General features: G+C 36.4%; 1 protein-coding gene across 5 annotated transcripts in view; it reads left to right on the forward strand.

The window, feature by feature from the left end:
• The window catches only part of ASH1L (ASH1 like histone lysine methyltransferase), a 210802-nt gene that overhangs the window by 72339 nt on the left and 113653 nt on the right, over window positions 1–24810 (forward strand). For all 5 annotated transcript variants that reach the window (XM_024748118.1, XM_024748117.1, XM_024748116.1 and 2 more), the window contains 2 exons: window positions 8221–8322; window positions 17299–18040. In XM_024748118.1, coding sequence (XP_024603886.1) covers window positions 8221–8322; window positions 17299–18040 — 844 coding nt within the window. The remainder of the gene's footprint in view (window positions 1–8220; window positions 8323–17298; window positions 18041–24810) is intronic.

Here is a 24810-nt window from a genome sequence, read left to right on the forward strand (position 1 = left end):
GATTTTTAGAAAGATAAAAGAGATTTTTAAAAAGTAAAAGAAAAAGATAGTGCCTGCTGGCTTTAGCAAGGCAGAAGGAGGACAGAAGGAAACCACAGGCCTCCGTCCAGCATTTGGCAAAAAAAAAAAAAAAAAAAAAAGGAAGATTTTAGCATGTCTCCAAGATACCTCTCTTGGGCAGTTGGTTGAATGGTGATGTGATTAAGTGAAAGGTGGCGACTGGAGATGGAGTTTCATGCTGTTGAGTGGGATATGTGGATATATGGATCTGTAGCTCAAAAGAAATCAAACCGGAAGGTAAAAGTTTTAGATAAGTGGTTGTTTAAGGGAAGGAAATAAGAGAAGGAATGATAATATGTAGGGTAAACACACTGGGTTTCCTAAGGGAGTTTGTAGTCAAGAGTGTCAGGTGCTACAGAGATCATTTAGATAAGGACTGGAAGTAGACAGTTTGCTTTAGCAGATTATCTTTTGTGATCTAAGAACGATTTCCACAGTGGTAATTGTAGATTTCTGGAGGTTAAGGAATGAATGGGAAATAATAAGGAAATACAGGTGATTAAAATTCTTACAGCTTTAAAGTTCTTACAGCTTTAAATTTTGTAGCATTTCTGACTGGTTTATTATGTGCTCTTTCCTCCTTATAATTTTGTATTCTGTCAAGGAAATAACTGCATCTTCTAGATCTGTAATTGTTTCAGTGTCACATAGTTTTCCATCTTAAAGTATAAAAAACATAACTAAATTTCATGTTATCTTAAATTGACCTTCTCCGTCTTCAGTTGATAATTTTTCCATACATAACTTGGAGATAGATTCATTATACATAAATTGCTTTCCTGTTAAAATGTCCAAAGAACTATTTAGTATACCGTGTACTCCAAAATTGTCAGTTACCTTCGGGACATTATTATCCTGAAACAGCTGGCCAGTGGCCAAAGCTGGAACAGTTTAAGAGGAAAGGGACAAATCATCCTTACAGAAGAATTCCAAATAATGTATGTAGACTATCCCCTTCAAGGAAGTGGAACTTAATTCCCCTTTTCCTGAATATGGGCTGGACTTAGTGACCTAATTCCAAAGAACAGAGTATGGAATGGGAAAAGTACTAACTTTACAGTGAAGAGGCCTAGCAGACAGCACCTTAAACCAAGTGAAAGTATAATTTCACCAGTGATGAATCGCAATGGTAATATGTACCCTCTGATATAATGTGATTAGAAGGGAACTTCATTCCTGTGGTGTTCTTTCCAAAAACCCATAACCCCAGTGTAATCATAAGAAAACATCAAAAAAAGGGGAGTGGACAGAACATTGTATAAAAATCCTGGCTAATACTCCTCATACTCCTCAGGAGTATCAAAGACATGGAAAAACAAGGAAAGCTTGAGAAACCATCACAGATCAGAGAAAATTAAGGAGACTTGGCAACTAAATACAATGTGATATCCAGATTGTAACCTGGAACAGGAAAAGGACATGAGTAGAAAAATTATACTGATGTTAACTTCATAGTTTTGTCAAATGTACCATAGTTAAGTAAGACATTAACATTAAGGAAAGTTGGGTAAAGGGTATATGAGAATTTTTGCTCTGTACTGTCTTTGCAACTTTTCTGTAAATTTAAAATTATTCCAAAACAATCAGGTTAGTTTTTTTTTAAAAAGCAGCGTACTAATTGTCAAGTGAAACCAATCTCAAACTGATAACTGATTAAGGAAAAAATTTAAAATATTCTTTACTGTTTGCATTGAGTAGATTTATCATAAGTGTTAGTTGGAATAAAACAGGCATGTTTGATAAATTATGTTGATGTAAATTTGAGGAAGATAGATCAGGGGCACAGGCAGAAATGATAGATATGTTGTCCGGAACAAGGCATTTAACCTTTTCTCTCCTTGATTCATATGTGGGGAAATCAAACTGACTTAATCACTCCAGCAGTTTTGGATTAAATCTCATGAAGCTTTAAAAAGAAAACTGGTCTAGTCATTTTATAAGTAATTGTGCATTTTATCATTTTATAAGTGATAGCTTATTTTTTAACTTATATTCTCTTCTATACTGTTCTATACTAACAGTCTAAAATCAGCTTGATGCTAATAAAATTATACTCTTAAATGAGGCCAGGTTTTCTGGTTTCACCCAATTCTGATAACTAATTCTATTTATTTAAGTATCTTTGTTAAGTAGACATGTAATAGGACTGGTGAGGAAGAGTTTCTGACCTGGAGTGTCAGATTCTCCATCTCTGCTGTTCAGCATTTTCAATTCATGTCTAGCTGCACATGCCAGAACGTGCAACCTGATTTCAAAAATGGGGAGAGCAGTCACATGGAGTATTTTGCATTTATAGCTTACAAATTATAGAATAAAAAAAGTTATATATCTATATAAACAGTTATCTTGTCCCCCAAGAAAAAATTAGGGCTAAATCTTCCTTTTGTTTGGAAAAAGTTTATTCACTATAGTAGAAGCATAATGGTTGAAGCACAGTATACTGAGTCTTATTTTATTTTTAACTGAAGAATGTAAGCATTGATCAGAATTTTCTGATTTCTGACAATTTCTCTAGGGTGGTGTGTAAGATACACCTGTAAGTGAAGTGTGACCCTGTGGACATGAAATCAGAAAATTTATTGTGGTGGTTAGTACAGTTCTGGGAATTTCCAGAGGAATTCCATTTCAGCGAATTATCTGATTTGGGCGGTATGAGAAATACCCTGATTGGAAGGAGAAAAACACAGGCTTTTTAGCTTCAAAATCACCAGCACAGTCTCTGAATCATTCTTGTACTGCATTTAATTGGTGAGTCAGATGAAATGTATTGCTTTCAGTAAATATATTTCCCACAATTAGAAACAGCTGTTTTTATCGAGGAACCAGTTTTTATCTCAGCATTCAGCTCATTCAGAAGAAGCTTCCAGAGCTCTTATGATCTGTGAACTATAGCAGAGGATTCAGAACTTAGATATGGAAACAAAAAAACTTGATCAAAGATTTCCACATAGTTGATGTTTTACGTTCACATTATTTTACTATGGTATCCATTTTAATTATAACCAGTTTTGATTCAGTCACGTTTTAACAAACATTGCCAGTAGTCTTGACTTATAAATAATAAAAGAAGAGGAATTTCTTAAAATTTTGTAACATGCTTTAGTTTGGGTGGGAAGGAGCAATTTAAATGTTAGAAATTAGTTTTAAATGTGTTATTTTAAAATAAATTTATATCATCTATGAACTGATTAACAGTGTCTTTCCAAGTCTAGCATACTTAATCTGTTTTTCCATAGCTTACCCAAAGATATTTATAGCATTAGAAACATCAGACAATTTGCTCATTCAAACCATTTCCTAGTTCCTTGGGTCTTCAGTGTTGAACTCCCAACAGGGTGTAACCAAAACTCATAACTGTATTGTTATTAAAGTTTTAATAGTGGATTTAGACTAAAGAAATGCATGTTTTATCCAACCAGTTGTTGGTTTCATTCACTGTGTTCTTTTGCTAATTTACATTTGGAGATTCCTCGTTTTTTAGCCTAGGATACTCAGGGCTTCAGTGAAGTAGTTAGGTTGAATCTTTTCCAGTGTTTTCTTTGTGATGTCTTCCACCTCTCCCCCACACTATTATCAGTGGGAATTTTCTCTGTTTATGCTGATATCTTTGCCCATATGACTGTCCTCACACCCAGGCATCTGTAAATGTACTATTTCTTTTTTATCTTAGATTTGTTTCTGTTCCTCCTCTATAGACATCAATCAACATCTCTTGTGACAAATCAACTTCAGAAGAGCTTTTTGGTTTCCACCCATTTTTGTGTATAATATAAAGATTTTCAGATTCTTATCCCTTTTAAACCTAGTTATGTTCTTTTTTGTTTTCTCAGCTTTCTGACATTCTTATCCATGGTTTCATCTTATGGTTTTGCTCTAAAAGTACCATCTTTCCTCCTCTTTGTCTAATTTGACACAAATGTTTCCCTAAAACCTGTTTTTCTCTTTAAAAAGCTCATCCAATAAATGGCCAAATGAAAATGCAGAGATCCTACAATCAAAACCACTTCCGAGGCTCCCTCACATTTCCAAGTGTTTTTTTTTATTCTTAATTCCCTCTTTATTATCCCAATTAATGGTATTCTCTTTTTTCAGTTTCCCTCCTTAGTAGTAGTCTGCCTTCATTTTTACATGAAGGCCTCAACTGAAGAAAAAGAATTTACTTGTGGTAATCACCCTACATTTATGTTAAAGTCCAGTTTTATTTAGGTACTTCTTTTGTGACTTATCTCTAAGTTCTGTTTCCTGCATTTATATGTATAGAATTTCTAAACATGTTTCTGAAGCTGTCATCTGTGTGATGAGACATTCAGTAGGAATTCTACCAAATATTGAATGGAGGGATTCCCATTAATATTCTCTGTTTATTCTGAAGTACTTAATTATTCAGCTTTAATACTGTATTGAAATGAGAAATGGGAACTCATTTCAATGGGAACTCACTGATACTTAGAATGTATATTCTTTGAGGAAGTACCAGATTTTCTTGAATTGGAATACATACAAACTTCCTGTCTTACGAGGAGTGGAGAGTCTTCACATATCCCTCCAGGCAGATCTAAAATGACCACTGATGCTGCGGCCATACCACCCTGAACACGCCCGATCTCGTCTCATCATAAAATGACCACTGATTACACATGAACAAACATTCATCACATGATGGAGACAGTAACAAATCAGTAACTCCCTTAAGGAATCAGCCATGATTTAGAAGAACCAAAGAGCCAAACAGTGGAAGCAGAAAACTACTTTTTCCCCTGGTACAGAGCTGAACAGAGAACTAAACACTTTCTGGTTCTGACTCATCATTTGGGCACATCTTATATTATTGATATAATCCGGAGCATAATCCCAACCCTGGAGAAGCTATGATGAAGAGTCAGTAAATTAGAAGATTCACTTTAGAGGAGTTTTTTCCAACCTTTGTAGTTACCTACCAGCCTTGGAGGTACCTATCTTAATAGTACTTCTTAATTAGAGGTACTTATTTTACTAGTACTTCTTTATGTTTAAGATAAATGCTTGATATTCTAGATTAATTCCATTCCCTGTCCTTTTTTAATTTTTATTTTAATATTGAATGGTTGCCTATGTATGTCAGTGACATGATTAAGTATTTTAGGGTCTAAAAATTCTGTGATAAACCTAAGGAGCCAATTTATGTATAATAGTATAACATTTATGAAAACCTTTTGAATTTTTTATATTACCTCATTTTGGAACTCACAAGAACCATGTTAGTTAAAAGTCCTTTATTAAACCAACATTCGAATATGTTTACTTGTATACATTTGAATATGTTTCATAGCAGAGCCAGGAATCAAACTCAGGATACCTTACTCCATAGTTCATGTACCTAACATTACTACACTCAACTCTGCGTTGCATTCTGTTTTAGGTTTTGAAGCATAAATATATTGGTCTCTTTTGAAATGGACATGCAAGTTCTCTGGGCAATATCTTGTTCTTCCCCATCCACCCAGTTGCATAATGGCACTTATAAAACAGTATGTTTCTGGTAGTGTTAGAGATAGTGTTTGCTGATTTCAGCTATTAGGCCAGTTTTAACATGCTTTTGAACATCTTTAACAAATTATTACCTCTTGCATATGAGTTTATATCATCATTTTCCAGTCTTAAACTTGGTTGCTTTACATCATTAGTTAATTTTTTTTTTTCAGGTATCCTCATCCTCTTACTGTTCCTATAAGCAATGTTTTTAAGTGAAATAAAGGTCTAGATCTGCTGAGTATCAAGCCCTAGAGGTCTGTATCTTAGGGATACAACTTTATTCCCCCTTAAATATGGAAAATTGTTAAGAACAACTCTGCTCTGTATGAACAGGGAATTCAAACGGAGTTTTTGAAATGAAAAAAGAGAACCCTCCTGAATGAAGTTTTATTCCAGTTTCCTATTACATCCTAAGAATAGGCTGCTGGCCTCCATTACTTTCAGGAAATGAAAAATGGCTCAGAAGCTAAGTGAGCTAAGCCATCTCTCTCTCAATTGTTTCAGTTTCTCAGGAATTGCTGTACAAAGCTGCCAATAACGATCTCCGGGGATCTGACCCCCATTCCACCTCCCACTGCCTCCTCTGCAGCTCCAGATGCCACCAAAAGAAGGAGCTTTGAAGAAAGTGCCTGTACCCTCTTTTACCCTGAGGTGGGTGAGGCCAGGCAGGGTGATTCTCAGGATATCCTGATGATCAAAGGTATAGTTGAAGCCTTCATCAAGACTTTCTTGAAGATGACCAAGAAATTTGGGAAACGTTGCCAAATAGCCTAGAAACTGAAGACGGAGCTCAAGAATGGATGGCACAAATGCCACCTGAAGTGTAATACATGATAACATACAAGACTCTAAATAAGCTCCTTGAGGGCAGAAACTATTATACTGTTTTTGTCTCTCCCTCCCCCCACCTCCACATTGTCTAGCATAGTGCCAAACATATAAACTGTAGTCAATAAATGTTAGTTTATGGCTGAGAGAGAAGACTTTATAAAAAGTGCTCTCCAACCCCTTCTTTCCCTAGTTCTTAATCTAAGATTGTTTCTCCATTAGTCAGGAGAGTAATGGTAAAGGGAGTTCAGTGATGTCTCAAGCTTCTTGGCCACTGTTGTCTTCTGTCTTGGCTGTGTGTCTGAGTAGGAAATATTTATCTGTTCAGTATATGAATTTTTCAGTATTAATACTTAAAGTTATATCTTCACTGATGCCTGGGCTTTTACTTCTTAGCTATTTTATTGTGGTATTTAGCTCTTTAATGGAAATCTTATCTGAACCACACTCTAGGGGGATTTATTTTACTGTTGGTTTTTAAAATCCCTTTTGTACCTGTTTTTAAGATTCAACAATAACAGTCTTGCTTCTTAATTATATCTTACTGTAGTCATCACTGTGTTTCCAAAGTAGGAGGTACTATCACATCAATTTCCCCCCAATCTAATTTGTTACTCTTGAATGGCAACACATAGTCTTATATCTCACCTAATCAGTGCTAAAAGAGCCTGCTAAAAGAGTATTTACAGTGATGTGATTTAAGATACTGCGTGATTAAAAGAAAGCTCATGGTTTACTATTAAGGGAAATATTAGAAACTTAGCTCCATTGAGTTCTTCTGTCCCCAAGTTGTCCTTCAGTCAGTCCGTTCATTAAGGAGTTAACTCTCATTTAGAGGCAGAACTTTAAAAAATCTCATCTTCAAGTATTTGATTTATGGTACCTTTTGGGCCTCCAGTTTATATGTAAGGCTTTTTATTTGTAATGTTTTTCAAGTTAAGAGTGAACATTTCAGAGTGCTACTAGTTTTTTGACAAACCGGTTGACATTCATTATGTATTCTCAACAGCTGGCTTTTTAGGGTATAAGGAGTCTAATATCAGAGCCAAGTATATTTTATTCAGGAAATAGTCTTTCCTGAATGACATACTTTTCCCTTGAATAAGAGTTGTGTTAAATTATGCTGCATTTATTTGGGGTTTTGGTAAGAGTATGAGACTTTTTTTTTTTTTAAAGGAAATGGAGTTTCTTTGTCTTCATGAACTTCTATGTATACAACCAAGGAACTTTAAGTAAGCGTTAAAGGAGGCTTATTCTATTCCATGTATAAAGTAATAACAAATTCTTTCAGAGTGTTCTCTGGATTATATGGAATGTATGGATTTAAGGTTCACCTCTTTTAATTTTCATCTTTGATTCTATAAAATGCGCAGGTCGGACCTGCTTTTCTCACATCAGTTGTTCCTAATTAATTGCATTGTAGGTTTTGTCAGTTTATATGATGAATTTGAGTCAATAATCAAGAGCAGGTTTATTATATTATTTCTAGTAATTTTTATCAATAAATATCTTAATAATATGTTTCATAGTATAATACATAAAAACTAAATCATATATTTTTTTCATTCTTCCACTAAAACTAGTTTTTCCTCTATTAATGTAACAGGAGAAATTATGTATGAGACCTGTGGAATTCTGTCTGCAACATCTAGTGTCATTTGTCCTTCGCTTAATGTCCTCTTATTGTCAGCTTGAAAGTCATATTATTACAGAGAATGGCAGTGGCAACAGCTAAAATATTACAGTTCTAACACAGAATGGTTTAACTTTATTTTTAGACTTGGATTTTCCTATGATTTCTGTCTTTTCCTGTCTCTCCAGGTTCCCAGCCAACTTCAGATAAGTCTTCCCAGCGACCATCAGAGAGCACAAACTGTAGCCCTACACGAAAGAGGTCTTCATCTGAGAGTACTTCTTCGACAGGCAAGTGCTATTTGTTTTAACAGACTTTGAAGATAATTTCCCAACTGTTACTTGTGAACAGACTTAAAATAGATTTTTTTCTTTGGCCGTGCCAGATGGCTTGTGAGATCTCAGTTCCCCGACTAGGGATTAAACCTGGGCCACAGCAGTGAAAACGCCAAATCCTAACCTCTAGACCACCAGGGACCTCCCTTATAATAGCTTTACATTGTAGATTACAATTTATTAGCTTGCAGTATAATATTTAGAAAAAACAAACAAAAGTGGTCCTGGGATGTGAGAATAATAATGTATATTGAAACAATAAAAGTGTTCACCTTTTACCTCTTTCATGTCCAGTTAAGCATACTCCATGAGGTATAGTGATTTTGTTTTTTCATCCAGTTTTATTGAGAGATAATTGACATACAGCACTGTATAAGGTGTACAGCATAATGATTTGACTTACTTATATCATGAAATGATTACCACAATAAGTTTACTGAACATCCATCATCTCATATAGATATAAAGTAAAAGGAAAAAAAACATTTTTTTCCTTGTGATGAGAACTTAGGATTTACTCTCTTAACAACTTTAATATATAATATACAGCAGTGTTAATTTTACTTATCATGTTGTACTTACATCCCTAGTACGTAATTTATCCTGTAACTGAAGGTTTGTAGAGGTATAGTGATTTTAATATAGTTCAGAAGGGATAATTCAAAATGAATAGGTAGAAGGGTAGGCGCACACAAAAATACAGATTTTGAAAGTTGAATTGAGGTAATGGGGTGTGTAGTGTAATAGGGGAGTGTAGATTAGAGCTATTTAATAAAGACTTAGATATATATAAAATTATTTAGTAAAGTAATAGTTTCCAGTAGCATTTACAAATCTTTGAGATATGTAAAACAATCTGAGGTTGTAAGAAGAACCTCTATTAATATTTATTTCTAATCAACTTTTAAAATGTTTACATATTTTAAATATATATAACTTCTTCATACAGTATAACATATCTGTACACTTTATACTTAGATTTAGGTTGTACTCTCAGTTTTCTTTTTACTGATAGTATGTGCGTTTACCAAAATAATAATAATAATAATAATGATATATATCTTCTGCCTTTACCAGGGATTGGAGAGTAGGAAATCATTTTTAATTTATCAGTATTATCAGGAGAAATGGGGAGTGGTAGTTTCATTCCCAGTAGTGGGAGTAATATATGTAAAGGGGAGAATAGAGAGTTCAAGAAATTAAATAAAAGAGCCAGTGTGGTTGGAGTAAAGGCAGTGACTGAATATGAGGCTGGAAGGGCAGGTAGGTACCAGTCATGTAGAGCCTTATTGATAACACTTAGAAGCCTTTGAAAGTTTTAGCAAGTAAGTCACATATCATTCCTTAGCTTTCTGTCCATGTGGTTTTAATTAGGAGATCACTTATGACTTCTGGTTAGAAAATTTAATTTCTTCATCAGTACTCAAGGGCTCACTGTCAAATTGTATCAATATGGTAAATTTGTTTAATTTTTATTTGATGATTATCTTCACCATATTTGAAGCTTTTTATTAGTACCATTGTGCCAAAGGTACAGTGGAATTCAAACAGCAATGGTAGTTTTGTCTCTCATAGTACTTTGTCTTTACACTGACTAATGCAATGACTGACTAATTTTGATGGTGTCAGCCTAGACCACGGTTCAGCAAACTATAGCCTGTGGACTAAATGTTGTCCAAGGCCTCTTTTTTGTGCAGCCTTCAAGCTAAGAATTGATTTTACATTTTTAAAGGGTTGTTTTTTGTTTCTGTTTTTTTAAAGGAAAAGAAAAAATTATACGTGAGAAATTGTGTGTGTCCTCAAAAGCCTAAAATATTTACTATCTCTCTTCTTATAGAAGAAGTTTGCCAACCCCCGAAAAAAATGAATGAGATTTCAATAAGAGACATATCTATGAAGAAAATCACCAAAATGTTTTACTTTAGTAAACTATTTATTTAGGGTAACTGTATATACAGAGCGCTGAGGATACAAATATGAATAAGATAAGGTTCCTGTCCTCAAGGATTTGGATATATTCACCATTTAAAAAGTATGTTAAATTCTATAACAGGCCAGTATACAAAATGTTATGGCACACAGAGGAACTCAAGCACTAACCACTGACATACTGAAAATGTGATATATATACTACTGTAATTTGAGTAGACAGGTGGGACAAGGACACGAAGTTGTAAAAGTAATAATGGACTATATCAGATATGGTGTACTTTTTTATTTGAGGGAATTGAAACTTTATTGTAGATGCAGTTGGGAGCTATTGAAGGATTTTGAACAGGGAAGATGAAAATTATTTCATATATTGTATCATTGAGAATAGGCTAGATTTTGCAGTGCTAAAAAAAATCCCAAAATTTCAGTGACTGAAAACAACAAAGGCTTTATTTTTTATTCATGCTGTATGACCATGACGGGTCTGCTCCATATTGTCTTCCCTCTAGTAACCTGCCTGATGGAGCAGCCTCTATCTATCTGGAATGTTGCTTGTCTTATGAAACAGTAAAAGGCCACAGTGAAGCACTAACTAGCTCTTAAAATTTCTGCCCAGAAGTAACATATGTTACTTCTCACATTTCAGTGCCAAAGCAAGTCACATGGTTAAGTCTTATGTCAAGGAAGTATGGGAAGTATAATCCTATCAAGGGAGGAACAGCAAATATTTATGAATGATAATATAGTCTGCCACATAGGCATTTTAGAAAAATGTAAAACATTACAATATAGAGAATGGACTGTGGCAAGAGAAATGTGTGAAGACAGTAGATAATGGCTTCAGGTTTGGATATATTAAATTTGAGCTGTCTTTGGGCTATTGAGGTAGAGATGTTAGATAACCATTTGGACGGTGTGGTTTATAGTTTATGACACCTATGGTAGAGATACACATCTAGCAGTATGTAGATAAACTTGAATTTGGCAGTGAATGAGGCCCAGGGAGAAAGTGTAATTTGAAAAGATGACAGAGTTGGAGATTTAAGGTACATTAGATTTGAGAGGCAAGTGGATGAAAAGATGTCAGTGAATGACATAAAATTTTTAAAGTTTTTTTGTTTGTTCGTTTTTCGGCGGTACGCGGGCCTCTCACTGTTGTGGCCTCTTCCGTTGCGGAGCACAGGCTCCGGACGCGCAGGCTCAGCGGCCATGGCTCACGGGCCCAGCCGCTCCGCGGCATGTAGGCTCTTCCCGGACCGGGGCACGAACCCATGTCCCCTGCATCGGCAGGCGGACTCTCAACCACTGCGCCACCAGGGAAGCCCTTAAATAGTTTTTTAATAAAAAAGGTAAAGAGTACATGTCATAGAAATCTCTTAATGTCAGACGTAATAAAGAGGTCAGGAAAGATTTGGACAGAAAGTGTGAAATGATTGGGGAAAAGTGGTTTTTGGTTTTTTTGGCTGCGTTCAGTCTTCGTTGCTGCACACGGGCTTTCTCTAGTTGTGGCAAGCAGGGGCTATTCTTTGTTGTGGAGCACGGGCTTCTCATTGAAGTGGCTTCTCTTCTTGCGGAGCACGGGCTCTAGGCATGCGAGCTTCAGTAGTTGTGGCTCGTGGGCTCTAGAGCGCAGGCTTAGTAGTTGTGGCTCACAGGCTTAGTTGCTCCACAGCATGTGGGATCTTCTCGGACCAGGGCTCAAACCCGTGTCCCCTGCATTGGCAGGCAGATTCTTAACCACTGCTCCACCAGGGAAGTCCTGGGGAAAAGATTTTTTAAAACAGTTTGCAGGTAGAGGTAAAGTTAGAGCAATTTGGTGGCTTGAGATGAGGAAAGGGGACTGTTAGAATTTAGGTAGTATTGGAATAGATTAGACCTCTTTATTTCCAGTAGTGTGGTAGATTAGATGTGCAGAACAAACAAACTTCTTGGTACCAAGAACTAAAAGTACTACATAAAATGTGGAAAACATTTCTTAAAACATTTGCTGAACTTTGAAATGCGTAAATAGAAAACCAGAAACTTTCATAAAGCTTGATTCAACACACATAAAGAGCATTAGAGCTACTTAACATCTGCTTGAGTCCTGGTGGTATAGAGCCTGGTTATTGGAATGCATTCAGGTATAAGAGACAAAGGACAAAGCCTAGAACTCCAGCAGACAGAAGTTCACGTCAGATTTCCCTGCATAGATGTGTAACTCCTAATGGTGACACCAGTGTAAGAGCAAATAGAAACACATCTATCATAGAAGCTAGATCCTTGTTTCAGTTTTAGCTTTGGGTGGAGCAGAAAAACGAGTTTCTGAACACAAGCTCATACTCACCTTCTGTCTCTCATGCAGATTTATATTGCCTGTGAGACAAAGAAAAAAATTAATTAAAATTTGTTGTAGGTTGGTCGCGCCCCCAGTTGCCTTGCAGAGCCAAAGGCAAGCTTAATTTCCGTTCAGTATAAAGCTAAGTTTTTCTTGATCAATGTATCCTCCATCTTGGTTGACCTAGCATTCTCATTTACTCCAGCAGCCCAGGAATGGCAGCCTTTATTTTGCAATTGAAAGGCAAATAAATCAACCAGAAAGTATGTATATTCAATTTCTCCAACTTAACATGTTAAAAAAAGGAAGACAGCAAAATCTGAGCATTTAACAGTGTATCATTACAGTGTCCAGCATCCAATCAAAAATTAATAGACATGCCAAGAAGCAAGAAAGTATGACTTAGTGGAGTAAAAATCAGTCAGTGGGAACTGCCACAGAAATAACATGTGATGGAATTAACAGACAAGTACATTAAAACAGCTATCTTTGAGAATTTAAAGGAAAATATGAATATAGCGAATAGTAAAAATGGAAGATATTTTTTAAATCTAATGTTAACTTCTTTAGGTGATAAATATCTGAAATGAAAATTTCACTGAATGGGATAACAGCAGATTAGACACTACAGAAGAAAAGATCTTTGAACTTGCAGAAATACTAATAAAATCTATCTGAAATGAAGTGTAGAAGTGGGGGAAAAATGTGATATAAAATGAATAGAATTTCAGTGACCTGTGATACAGTATCAGCAGGGCCAACATACATAGGATCTGAGTCTTATAAGGAGGAATAAAAAATATTTGAAGAAATAATCCTCAGAACTTTTTCACACTTAATGAAAGTTATCAGCCCATAGATCCATGAAGTCCCACAAATCCCAAGCAGGATACACAAACATACAGAAATCAAGGGACATCATTGTCAAATTTCTTAAAAACTGGTGGTTAAGAGAAAATCTTAAAATTAACCAGCAAAAGCAAAGAGACAAGAAAACACATATTATACAGAGGAACACTGGAATGAATCACAGCAGATGGATTGTCAGATGTTGTAAGACAGAAGACAATAAAAATAATGTCTTTAAAATGCTGGAAGGGGAAAAAAAACCTATCAATTTAATATTCTATAACCAGTGAAATACCCTTCAGAAATGAAGGCAAAATAAACATTATCAGAAAAACAAGCTTAAAGAATTGGTTGCCAGCAGGTTTATGGTAGTAGAAATGTTCTTCAAACAGAAAAATCATAGTAGATGGAAACATGGCTCTACCAAAGGAATGAAGAGTTCCAGAAATTTTCAGTAAATAAATATAAAACACCCTTTTCTTTTGAAGTTCATGTGGAATTATATCAAGATAGCATCATATTCTGGACCATAAAACATCTTAATAAACTTTAAAAGTTTGAAATCATACAGAATATATTTTAAGAACACAATGGAATTGAATTAGAATTAGAATTAGAATTCAGTAACACAGGATATCTTGACATTCCCCAAATAAGTGAAAAGTTAACAACACACTTCTAAATAGCCCATAAGTCAAAGAGGAAATCACAGACAAAATTAGAAAATCTTTTAAATTAAATAAAAATGAAAACACATAAAAATTTTATGGAGTATAGCTAAGTCTGTTTTTAGCTTTACAAAGTTACGTTCTTAAACAAAAAAGGTCTAAGCCCAAACTCTCACCTTTAGGAAGCTAAAGACATTAGAACAAATTAAACCCAAATTAGATGGAAGAAAAATGATAAATATAAGAGCAAAAATAAACAGAAAACATTAATCAATGAAAGCTTATACTGGTTTATCAAAAAAAAATTTTTTTAAAGGGGAACTGTAGCTGAAAGGATTAAGAAAAAGGAAATTGAATTAGCAGTATCAGGAATGAAAGAGAGGATATCAGTGCAATTGCTACATACCATAACAGGACAATAAGGGAGCATAATGAACAGTTTTATGCCAATAAATTTGATAAAAAAGAGCACATTCTTTGAAAAACACCAGCTACTAAAACTCAAGAATAAAGAGCCCTACATCTATTTAAGAAATTCAACTTGCAGTTTAAAACCATTCTACAATGAAAACTCAAAGCCCAAATAGCTTCAATCATGACTATTTAAGGAAAAAATAATAATAAGTATATAAAAACTATTCCAGAAAGTAGGAGCATTTTCCCAATGCATTTTATGAAGGCCAGCATTACCCTGATTCTGAAACCAAGCAACACATTACCAGAAAACTACACACAATTAAGCATGAATGCAAACGGTACAAAATATTATCAGATTGACTCCAGTATGTTGAATGTATAGCATACCATGACCACGTGGGTTTATTTCAGGAATGCAAGGTTGAATTAACATTAGAAAATCAATTAGTGTATTTTACGAAATTAAGAGTGAGAAAATCATAATCATCTAGGTAAAGAGAAAACATTTGCCAAAATCTAACATCCATTTTTAATTATTTTAAAAACCTGATTTTTAGAAATAAAAGGCATACAGATAGGAAGAAGAAAAAAAATATTTGCTTACAGATGATATGATCTATAGAAAAATTCCTAAGAAATCTGTCCAAAAAACCGCTGAACTGGGCTTCCCTGGTGAGAATTTCACTTATATTCCTTTGCACTTAAAACATTGTCAGAAAAAGCACTGGACTAGAAATATATGTATTTAAAGTTTAGTTCTTTATTCAATATTTAGCTGTTGAGTCTCTTAACTGGACCTTCATTTTTAAAGAAATAAGCTCTATTCTTTCTGCTCCTCATCTCAGAGAGTGAGAATTGTTTTTTTGACCCACCACGTTTTATTAGGGAAACATGGGCCAACTTTGAATTTATTGTGGGTACTGTAATGTACCCTACTCAGGAAACTATCAACTTGCCTGTGAAAGACAAATGCATATGGTATTGGGCTGGCCAAAAGGTTCATTCGGTTTTTTCTGCAAGATGGCTCTAGTAGCACTTAGTTGTTTTTAACTTCATTCAAAACAGTTTTGTTAGATTGTATGTGACAGTTGTCATATCAGCGTACATTTAAAAAAAGACTTATCAGGACTTCCTTTATGGCGCAGTAGTTAAGAAACCGCCTGCCAACGCAGGGGACATGGGTTCTATCCCTGGTCCGGGAAGATCCCACATGCCACGGAGCTACTGAATCCATGTGCCACAACTACTGAGCCTGCGCTCTAGAGCCCGCGAGCCACAACTACTGAGCCTGTGTGCCACAACTACTGAAGCCTGTGTGCCTAAAGCCCATGCTCTGCAGCAAGAGAAGCCACCGTGATAAGAAACCCACGCACCTCAACGAAGAGTAGCCCCCTCTCGCCGCAACTAGAGAAAGACTGCGTGTAGTAACGAAGACCCAACGCAGCCAAAAATAAATAAATTCTTAAAAAAATAAAAAAAGACTTATCAAAATTGGTGAATTTTTGTGTAGCCATTTTAATATTGAAGATGGAAGGAAAAAAAGCAACATTTTCGGCATATTATGCTTTATTATTTCAAGAAAGGTAAAAACGCAACTGAAATGCAAAAAAAGATTTGTGCAGTGGTTGGAGAAGGTGCTGTGAGTGATCGAACGTGTCAGAAATGGTTTGTGAAGTTTCATGCTGGAGATTTCTCACTGGACGATGCTCCACGGTCGGGTAGACCAGTTGAAGTTGATAGCGATCAAATCGAGACATTAATTGAGAACAGTCAACATTATACCATGTGGGAGATAGCCGCCATACTCAAAATATCTAAATCAAGTGTTGAAAATCATTCGCATCAGCTTGGTTATGTGAATTGCTGCGATGTTTGGATTCCACATAAGTTAAGCGGAAAAAACCCTTCTTGACCGTATTTCCACATGTGAATCTCTACTGAACATAACGAAAATGTTCCATTTTCAAAACACATCGTGACAGGCGATGAAAAGTGGATACTGAACAATAATGTGGAATGGAAGAGATCATGGGGCAAGCGAAATGAACCACCGCCAACCACATCTAAGGCCAGTCTTCATCCAAAGATGGTGATGTTGTATATGGTGGGATTGGAAGGGAGTCCTCTATTATGAACTCCTTCTGGAAAACAAAACGAGTAATTCCAACAAATACTTCTCCCAGTTAGACCAACTGAAAGCAGCAATTGATGATCCAGAATTAGTCAGCAGAAAATGCATAATCTTCCATCAGGATAACACAAGACCACATGTTTCTTTGATGACCAGGCAAAAACTCTTACAGCTTGTCTGGGAAGTTCTGATTCATCCTCCGTATTCACCAGACATTTTACCTTCGGATTTCCATTTATTTAGGTCTTCACTAAATTCTCTTAATGGAAAAAATTTCTATTCCCTGGAAGACTGTAAAAGGCACCTGGAACAGTTCTTTGCTCAAAAAGATAAAAAGTTTTGGGAAGATGGAATTATGAAGTTGCCTGAAAAATGGCAGAAGGTAGTGGAACAAAAGAGTGGATACATTGTTCAATAAAGTTCTTGGTGGAAATGAAAAATGTGTCTTTTATTTTTACTTAAAAACCGAAGGCACTTTTTTGGCCAACCCAATATTATGATATTTAATCTTGCTATGAAAAATAGAGTGGTATTCCTTGTCCTTTATTCTTTGTAAAGTTATTTAAATAACCAGTTGTGTTCAGTTTTTATCATGTGTGATTTGTTGTCTTATTTAGTGAACGGAGTTCCATCTCGAAGTCCAAGATTGGTTTCTTCTGGGGATGACTCTGTGGATAGTCTGCTGCAGCGGCTGGTACAACATGAGGACCAAGAGCCCCTGGAGAAAAATATTGATGCTGTGATCGCATCTGCCTCTGTGCCACCTTCCTCCAGTCCAGTCCATAGCCACGGCAAGGAGCGAACCCTGGGAAAACCAGACAGCCTTCTAGTGCCTGCAGTCCCCAGTGACTCTTGCAGTAGTAGCATCTCACTCCTTTCTGAAAAGTTGCCCAGCAGCCATTCCCCCCATCATATCAAGAGAAGTGTAGTAGAAGCTATGCAGCGCCAAGCTCGGAAAATGTGCAATTATGACAAAATCTTGGCCACCAAGAAAAACCTAGACCACGTCAATAAAATTTTAAAAGCCAAAAAACTTCAAAGACAGGCCAGGACAGGGAATAACTTTGTGAAACGCAGGCCAGGTCGACCTCGGAAATGTCCCCTCCAGGCTGTGGTATCAATGCAAGCATTCCAAGCTGCCCAATTTGTCAGCCCAGAATTAAATGAAGGTGAAGAAGGAACAGCACTGCACCTTGGCCCTGATACAGTTACAGATGTCATTGAAGCTGTCGTTCAGAGTGTAAACCTGAACTCAGAACATAAAAAGGGATTGAAGAGGAAAAGTTGGCTGTTGGAAGAACAGACCAAGAAAAAGCAGAAGCCATTCCCAGAAGAAGAAGAACAAGAAAATACTAAAAGGTAATTTCTTGTTTAACATTTTGAGTAGAGGAAACTAGCTTATGCACAAATGTAACATATCTGTGCAGCTGAATTGTTCATTTAATCTAACAACCTTTTACTACATAAGACCTGTTCTTTTTTGTTATAAGTGTTCGTTCTTATGGCTGTCCAAAATTGTAAATAATTAAGAAGCAAGGGGGAATGTAACAATCTAACACAAGGCCCTTACTATACAGATGAGGAAATCAAGACCCAGAGAGATTGTGTGTTTTATCCAGTGTATAAATATGAGTGGAATTATTTTTACTATCACACTATTTTATCTCCTTGGTGCTCTAAAACTTTTCATCCCTATCGTCAAATACATTTTTTAAGTCTTTCTGTGTGTTAGATTTTTTCTTTATTAATTAAATAATTTATGGCTGCATTGGGTCTTTGTTGCTGCGCGTGGGCTTTATTTAGTTGCAGTGAGAGGGGGCTACTCTTTGTTGCAGTGCGCGGCTTCTCATTGTGGTGGCTTCTCATTGCAGAGCACGGGCACTAGGCGCTTGGGCTTCTGTAGTTGTGGCTCGCGGGCTCTAGAGCGCAGACTCAGTAATTGTGGTGCACAGGCTTAGTTGCTCCGCGGCATGTGGGATCTTCCCGGACCAGGGCTCTAACCCATGTCCCCTGCATTGGCAGGCAGATGCGTAATTAGTGCACTACCAGGGAAGCCCCTAGATTGTTTTTTAATAGTTTCTTTTTTATATTTTTACTTTTCCCCAAAAGGTGTAGGGCAGAGGTCAAAAATCACCCCCCACCCCCACCCCCGAGAAGACCATTTAATCCTTTTGTTATATATCCAACCAGATTCTTTCCCTGAAGGAATATTTGATTTTTATTTTACTTATTTATTTATTTTTTGGCCTCTCCATGTGGCATATGGGATCTTAGTTCCCTGACCAGGGATGGAACCCGTGTTCCCTGCCGTGGAAGCACGCAGTCTTAACCACTGGACCACCTCTGTTTACAGAAGTTTTTCGTAGCTCTCTATGCATACATCTATGGAAAAAATACTTTTTTTATAGAGAATATATGGGATTTAAATTTCTTTCCTGAGAATACACACTCATAAATAAATCAGTGAAACCAGAAGTTTACTGATTCACGAGTTAAAGTCTCTTCACATGATCTCACTTCTTCTCAAATCCTATTTTCATGGATAAGACCGTTAATATATTGTGTATCCTTTAATACTTTTCTTATGCATTTACAAATACGTGCATATGCAAAGCTGTTATTTTATATAAGTGGTAACATACATATTATACTTAATTTTGTAACAACTTTTCTCTTTATAATCTTGGTGATCTTGTCATTTAGTACATATAGAATTACCTTATTGCATGTTAAGAATATATCATAATTTAATTATTCTCCTTCAAAGGGTTACATATTACTTTTTTACATATAGGTCTTAAATCAGCTGAAATTTACTCTTGTATAAGGTATGAGTTAGTGCTATGTTTATTGCCAGTTATTTATCAAGGTTGCAGATTTGTAAGCATTTTTGTTTTATATGTAGTGTCTATAATTTATATTCCCATTGGATTTTTGTGAAGGTTTTTTTCTTTGAAAGGAGAAAAAATTTAATTAAGAGATTTAAATTTTTTGTTTTTTTGGTTTTTTGGGTTTTTTTGCGGTACGCGGGCCTCACACCGTTGTGGCCTCTCCCATTGCGGAACACAGGCTCTGGATGCGCAGGCTCAGCAGCCATGGCTCATGGGCCCAGCCGCTCCGCGGCATGTGGGATCTTCCTGGACTGGGACACGAACCTGTGTCCCTTGCATCGGCAGGCAGACTCTCAGCCACTGCGCCACCAGGGAAGCCCAATTTTTTGTATTTTTACATGGCGGTCTTAGCACTATTAATTGATCATCATTTCCCTACTTGTTTGAAATGATACCTTTATCATATAATAAATTCTTAAATATCTTTGGGTCTTAGGGTCTTCTTTTATATTTTTATATTCTCTTCCCATCAGTCTGTTTTGTTATCAATCTGTTATTTCTGTTTTCATTACTGAGGCTTTTAAAATATCTACAAACAGAATGACTTTTGCCTTCGCTATAGTAAGAAAGTGACAATTTGAGACATCTTAACCAATCACTTTAGGAAGGGTCATGTTAAAAATGCGCCTCAGAGAAAAGGCTTTATTTCAGATAAGCCCTTCTGTTCCAGCAAGTTCTAGTAGCATTAGTCAGCAACATTAAACACTTATTTTCCACAAAATTATATTCTGGAATTTGAGGAGATTATAAAGAGAAAGATACAGTTTCCACCCTCAAGAGATTGTATAGGTAAGGACATGGCACAATGAGTTCCCAGAGATAGCAACAGTTTTTCACCTTTCTCGAACTGGAACCTGCTGTAGCACTTGTTATGTAGCAGGAGTTTGTTCATTTGTTTCTTTATTTTATTTTATTTTTAAATTTTATTTATTTATTTATTTTTGGCTGCGTTGGGTCTTCGGTGCTGCACACCGTCTTTCTCTACTTGCAGCAAGCAGGGGCTACTCTTCGTTGCAGTGTACGGGCTTGTCACTGCAGTGGCTTCTCTTGTTGTGGAGCATGAGCTCCAGGCATGCAGGCTTCACTAGTTGTGTCACGTGGGCTCAGTAGTTGTGGCTCTCAGGCTCTAGAGCACAGCGCAGTATTTGTGGCACACGGGCTTAGTTGCTCCGCAGCATGTGGGATCTTCCTGGACCAGGGCTCGAACCCATGTCACCTGCATTGGCAGGCAGATTCTTAACCACTGCACCACCAGGGAAGTCCCTCTTCATTTATTTCTAAATTATTTATTGCAAAATTATTTCATGTGCTGAGGGTAAATACAGTTGTAAGCAAATATATAAATATTCCCTGTCCTCATGGTTCTTACATTCTAACTATTATGAAGAATTATTTAGGTTTATGAGCTTATATTAGAGGTAATTGACTCAGTTTTTTTGTGGAAGTAATGACTAAGGTAAAATCTGAAGAACAGACTTTATTTGTTATTTAGAGGAGCAACACCAGAGCATACATTTTAGACTGGTAAGTATGAAAAATCATGGCAGGTTCAGGGAAATGAAAGAAACATTTTGCGGCCAAAACACGTTAATTAGAGTAGTATGGTGTCAAATGGGTCTAGAGAAAAGGTGGTAGGGACCAGATCTTGCAGAGGTCCTTGTACACCATGTTAAAGAGTTTGATCACTATTCATTGATTAATAACAAACCAGAATGCAAAAGAATATTGTAATGATTATGAGCTGGGTTCTAGATTCAGAAAAACCTGGGTTCAAATCCTGGATCTAAAAGGAAAAAAGAAAAAATTTTTAAACTCATGTAAAAAAATAAAATAATTAAAATATTTAGAACTGAGTAAATACTGTGCTACATATTGAAATTTGGGTTGTATCTAAAGAGGTACTAGAGGGAGATTCATAGCCATTAATGCTTATATTATTTTATAAGCCATTAATGCTTATATTATTTTCAAGAATGCTGAAAATTTATGAATGAGGATATTACCAAACAAAACTTGTGTCTGCTTGCTGGTACACAGTAAAGCCAAACTAATGATACCAGGTTGTGGTGAGGGAAAGTGCAGCATTTATTACAGGATGCCAAGCAAGGAGTTCAGGACAGGTAGTGCTTAAAAAGCCCGAATTCCCTGATGGGTTTTAGGAAAACATTTTTATCTTTAATTTTTAAAATTAATCTTTAGTGGCGTATAGTTCTCTACAATGTTGTGTTAGTTTCTGCTGTACAGCAAAGTGAATCAGCTATACATATACATATATCCCCTCTTTTTTGGATTTCCTTCCCATTTAGATCACCACAGAGCATTGAGTAGAGTTCCCTGAGCTATATACAGTAGGTTCTCATTAGTTATCTATTTTATACATGATATTGATAGTGTATATATGTCAATCCCAATCTCCCAATTCATCCCACCTCCCTCCTTTCGCTCTTGGTATCCATTCGTTTGTTCTCTACATCTTTGTCTCTATTTCTGCTTTGCAAATAAGATCATCTGTACCATTTTTCTAGACTCCACATATATGTGTTAATATACGATATTTGTTTTTCTCTTTCTGAGTTACATCACTCTTCATGACAGTCTCTAGGTCCATCCACTTCTCTACAAATGACCCAGTTTTGTTCCTTTTTATGGCTGAGTAATATTCTATTGTATATATGTACCACATCTTCTTTATCCATTCTTCTGTTGATGGACATTTAGGTTGCTTCCATATCCTGGCTATTGTAAATAGTGCTGCAGTGAACATTGGGGTGCATGTGTCTTTTTTTCAATTATGGTTGCTGGGTCATATGGTAGTTCTATATATAGTTTTTTAAGGAACCCAGCATACTGTTCTCCATAGGTGGCCATATCAATTTACATTCCCAGCAGTGCAAGAGGGTTCCCTTTTCTCCACACCCTCTCCAGCATTTATTGTTTGTAGAATTTTTGATGATGGCCATTCTGACCAGTGTGAGGTGATACCTCACTGTAGTTTTGATTTGCATTTCTCTAATAATTAGTGATGTTGAGCATCCTTTCATGTGTTTGTTGGCCATCTGTATGTCTTCTTTGGAGAAATGTCTATAGGTCTTCTGCCCATTTTTTGATTGGGTTGTTTGTCTTTCTCATAGTGAGCTGCATGAGCTGTTTGTATAATTTGGAGGTTAATATTTTCTCACCTGCTTCATTTGCGAATATTTTCTCCCATTCTCACGGCTGTCTGTTCGTCTTGTTTATGGCTTCCTTTGCTGTGCAAAAGCTTTTAAGTTTAATTAGGTCCCTTTTGTTTATTTTTGTTTTTATTTTCATTACTCTAGGAAGTGGGTCTAAAAAGATCTTACTGTAATTTATGTCAAAGACTTTTCTGCCTATGTTTTCCTCTAAGAGTTTTATAGTGTCTGCCTTGCATTCAGGTCTTTAATCCATTTTGAGTTTATTTTTGTGTATGGTGTTAGGGAGTGTTCTGATTTCATTCTTTTACATGTAGCTGTCCAGTTTTCCCAGCACCACTTACCGAAGAGGCTGTCTTTTCTCCATTGTATATTCTTGCCTCCTTTGTCATAGATTAGGTGACCATAAGTGCATGGATTTATCTCTGGGCTTAGGAAAGCATCTTTAAAGGCAAGGTGAGGGAGGGACATCCCAGGTATATGATCAGCTCATGCACAAATCTGCAATTGGTTGATGGTGAGGTAACAGGGTGGTGTCACAGAGGTTAAGATTATCAGTCCTTAGGTGCCAGTAGGTCTGTGGTGCTTATGATCATCAAGTAAGTAATTTCTCCCATTTGGTTTTAGCATCTGTAAAACAACTTCAGGAAATGTGCATCAGATACTATTATCTAGGTACTTCAGAGAGGAAATAAGCAGAGGATATAGGGGAGGGGTCTGTCCTGGGAAGACCCCATAGGGTCCTTCTTGGTTACAAATAGTCCAGTTAAGAAATTCTAAAAACAATGGGACTTCCCTGGTGGCACAGTGGTTAAGAATCCGCCTGCTAATGAAAGGAACACGGGTTTGAGCCTTGGTCCGGGAAGATTCCACGTGCCGCGGAGCAACTAAGCCCACGAGCAACAACTACTGAAGCCTGTGCACCTGGAGCCTGTGCTCCACAACAAGAGAAGCCACCGCAATGAGCAGCCTGCACACTCTAACGAAGCGTAACCCCCCCCTTTGCCGCAACTAGGGAAAGCCCGTGTGCAGCAACGAAGACCCATTGCAGCCAAAATTTTTAAATTTATTTAAAAAAGAAAAGAAATTAGAAAAATGAGAATAAGCCCCAAAATGTAAAGGACAGAGATAAAACATACACATTAAATTAACAAAATAAAGCTAAGGTACAGTAGAGAGAGTCACTGAAGACCAAAGTTTGTAATACTAATGATAACGAATAAAATATACAAACTTCCGGTAAGGTTGATCAATAAAGGAAGAGAAAGGGAATAATAAAATTAGGAACTAAAAAGGAAATAAGCTATATATGAGAGATTAAAATGTGAGTACTCTAAGAACTTTATGCCCAACAAATTGTAAAACTCAGTTGAAATGTATGTGCTGTTTTCCTAGGAAAAATACCTACTCAGAAAGAAATACCCTTTGTCCTTCTGTAATGTAAATTGAATCTACAACGTCTTGCCACACGAAAGCACCAGGACCAGGTTTAAAAGAGGGTTCTATCTCTCTTTAAAAAGATCATTTCAGTCTCATTAAAACTCTTTAGAGAATATGAAGGGAGTTTGAAGAGGAATACACATACAGAAAGTATATAAATAGAAGTAACCAGTTTAAAAAATTATTTTTAATAAATTTATTTATTTGTTTTTGGCAGCATTGGGTCTTCGTTGCTGTGCGCAGCCTTTCTCTCGTGGTGGGTGCGCGAGCTTCTCATTACGGTGGCTTCTCTTGTTGCAGAGCACAGGCTTAGTTGCTCTGCAGCATGTGGGATCTTCCTGGGCCAGGGCTTGAACCCATGTCCCCTGTATTGGCAGGCAGATTCTTAACCACTGTGCCACCACGGAAGCCCTAAAAAATTGTTTTATAAAGTTAACACCTATGTAGATACAGAACAGGTGAACATATAGAACATTGGTAGCATCCCATGTTCTTTCCCAGTCATACACCACTTCCTTGCCAGTAGCTATAATCAATCTCCTGAATTTTACCTTTTTTCATACCATTTAAGTATTCAATGTAGACAATATAGTTTAGTTTATCCTTCCTGAACTTCACTGAAATGGAA

This window comes from Neophocaena asiaeorientalis, unplaced genomic scaffold (assembly GCF_003031525.2).
Source record: "Neophocaena asiaeorientalis asiaeorientalis breed wild unplaced genomic scaffold, Neophocaena_asiaeorientalis_V1.1 scaffold76, whole genome shotgun sequence".
NCBI classification, from domain to species: Eukaryota; Metazoa; Chordata; class Mammalia; order Artiodactyla; family Phocoenidae; genus Neophocaena; species Neophocaena asiaeorientalis.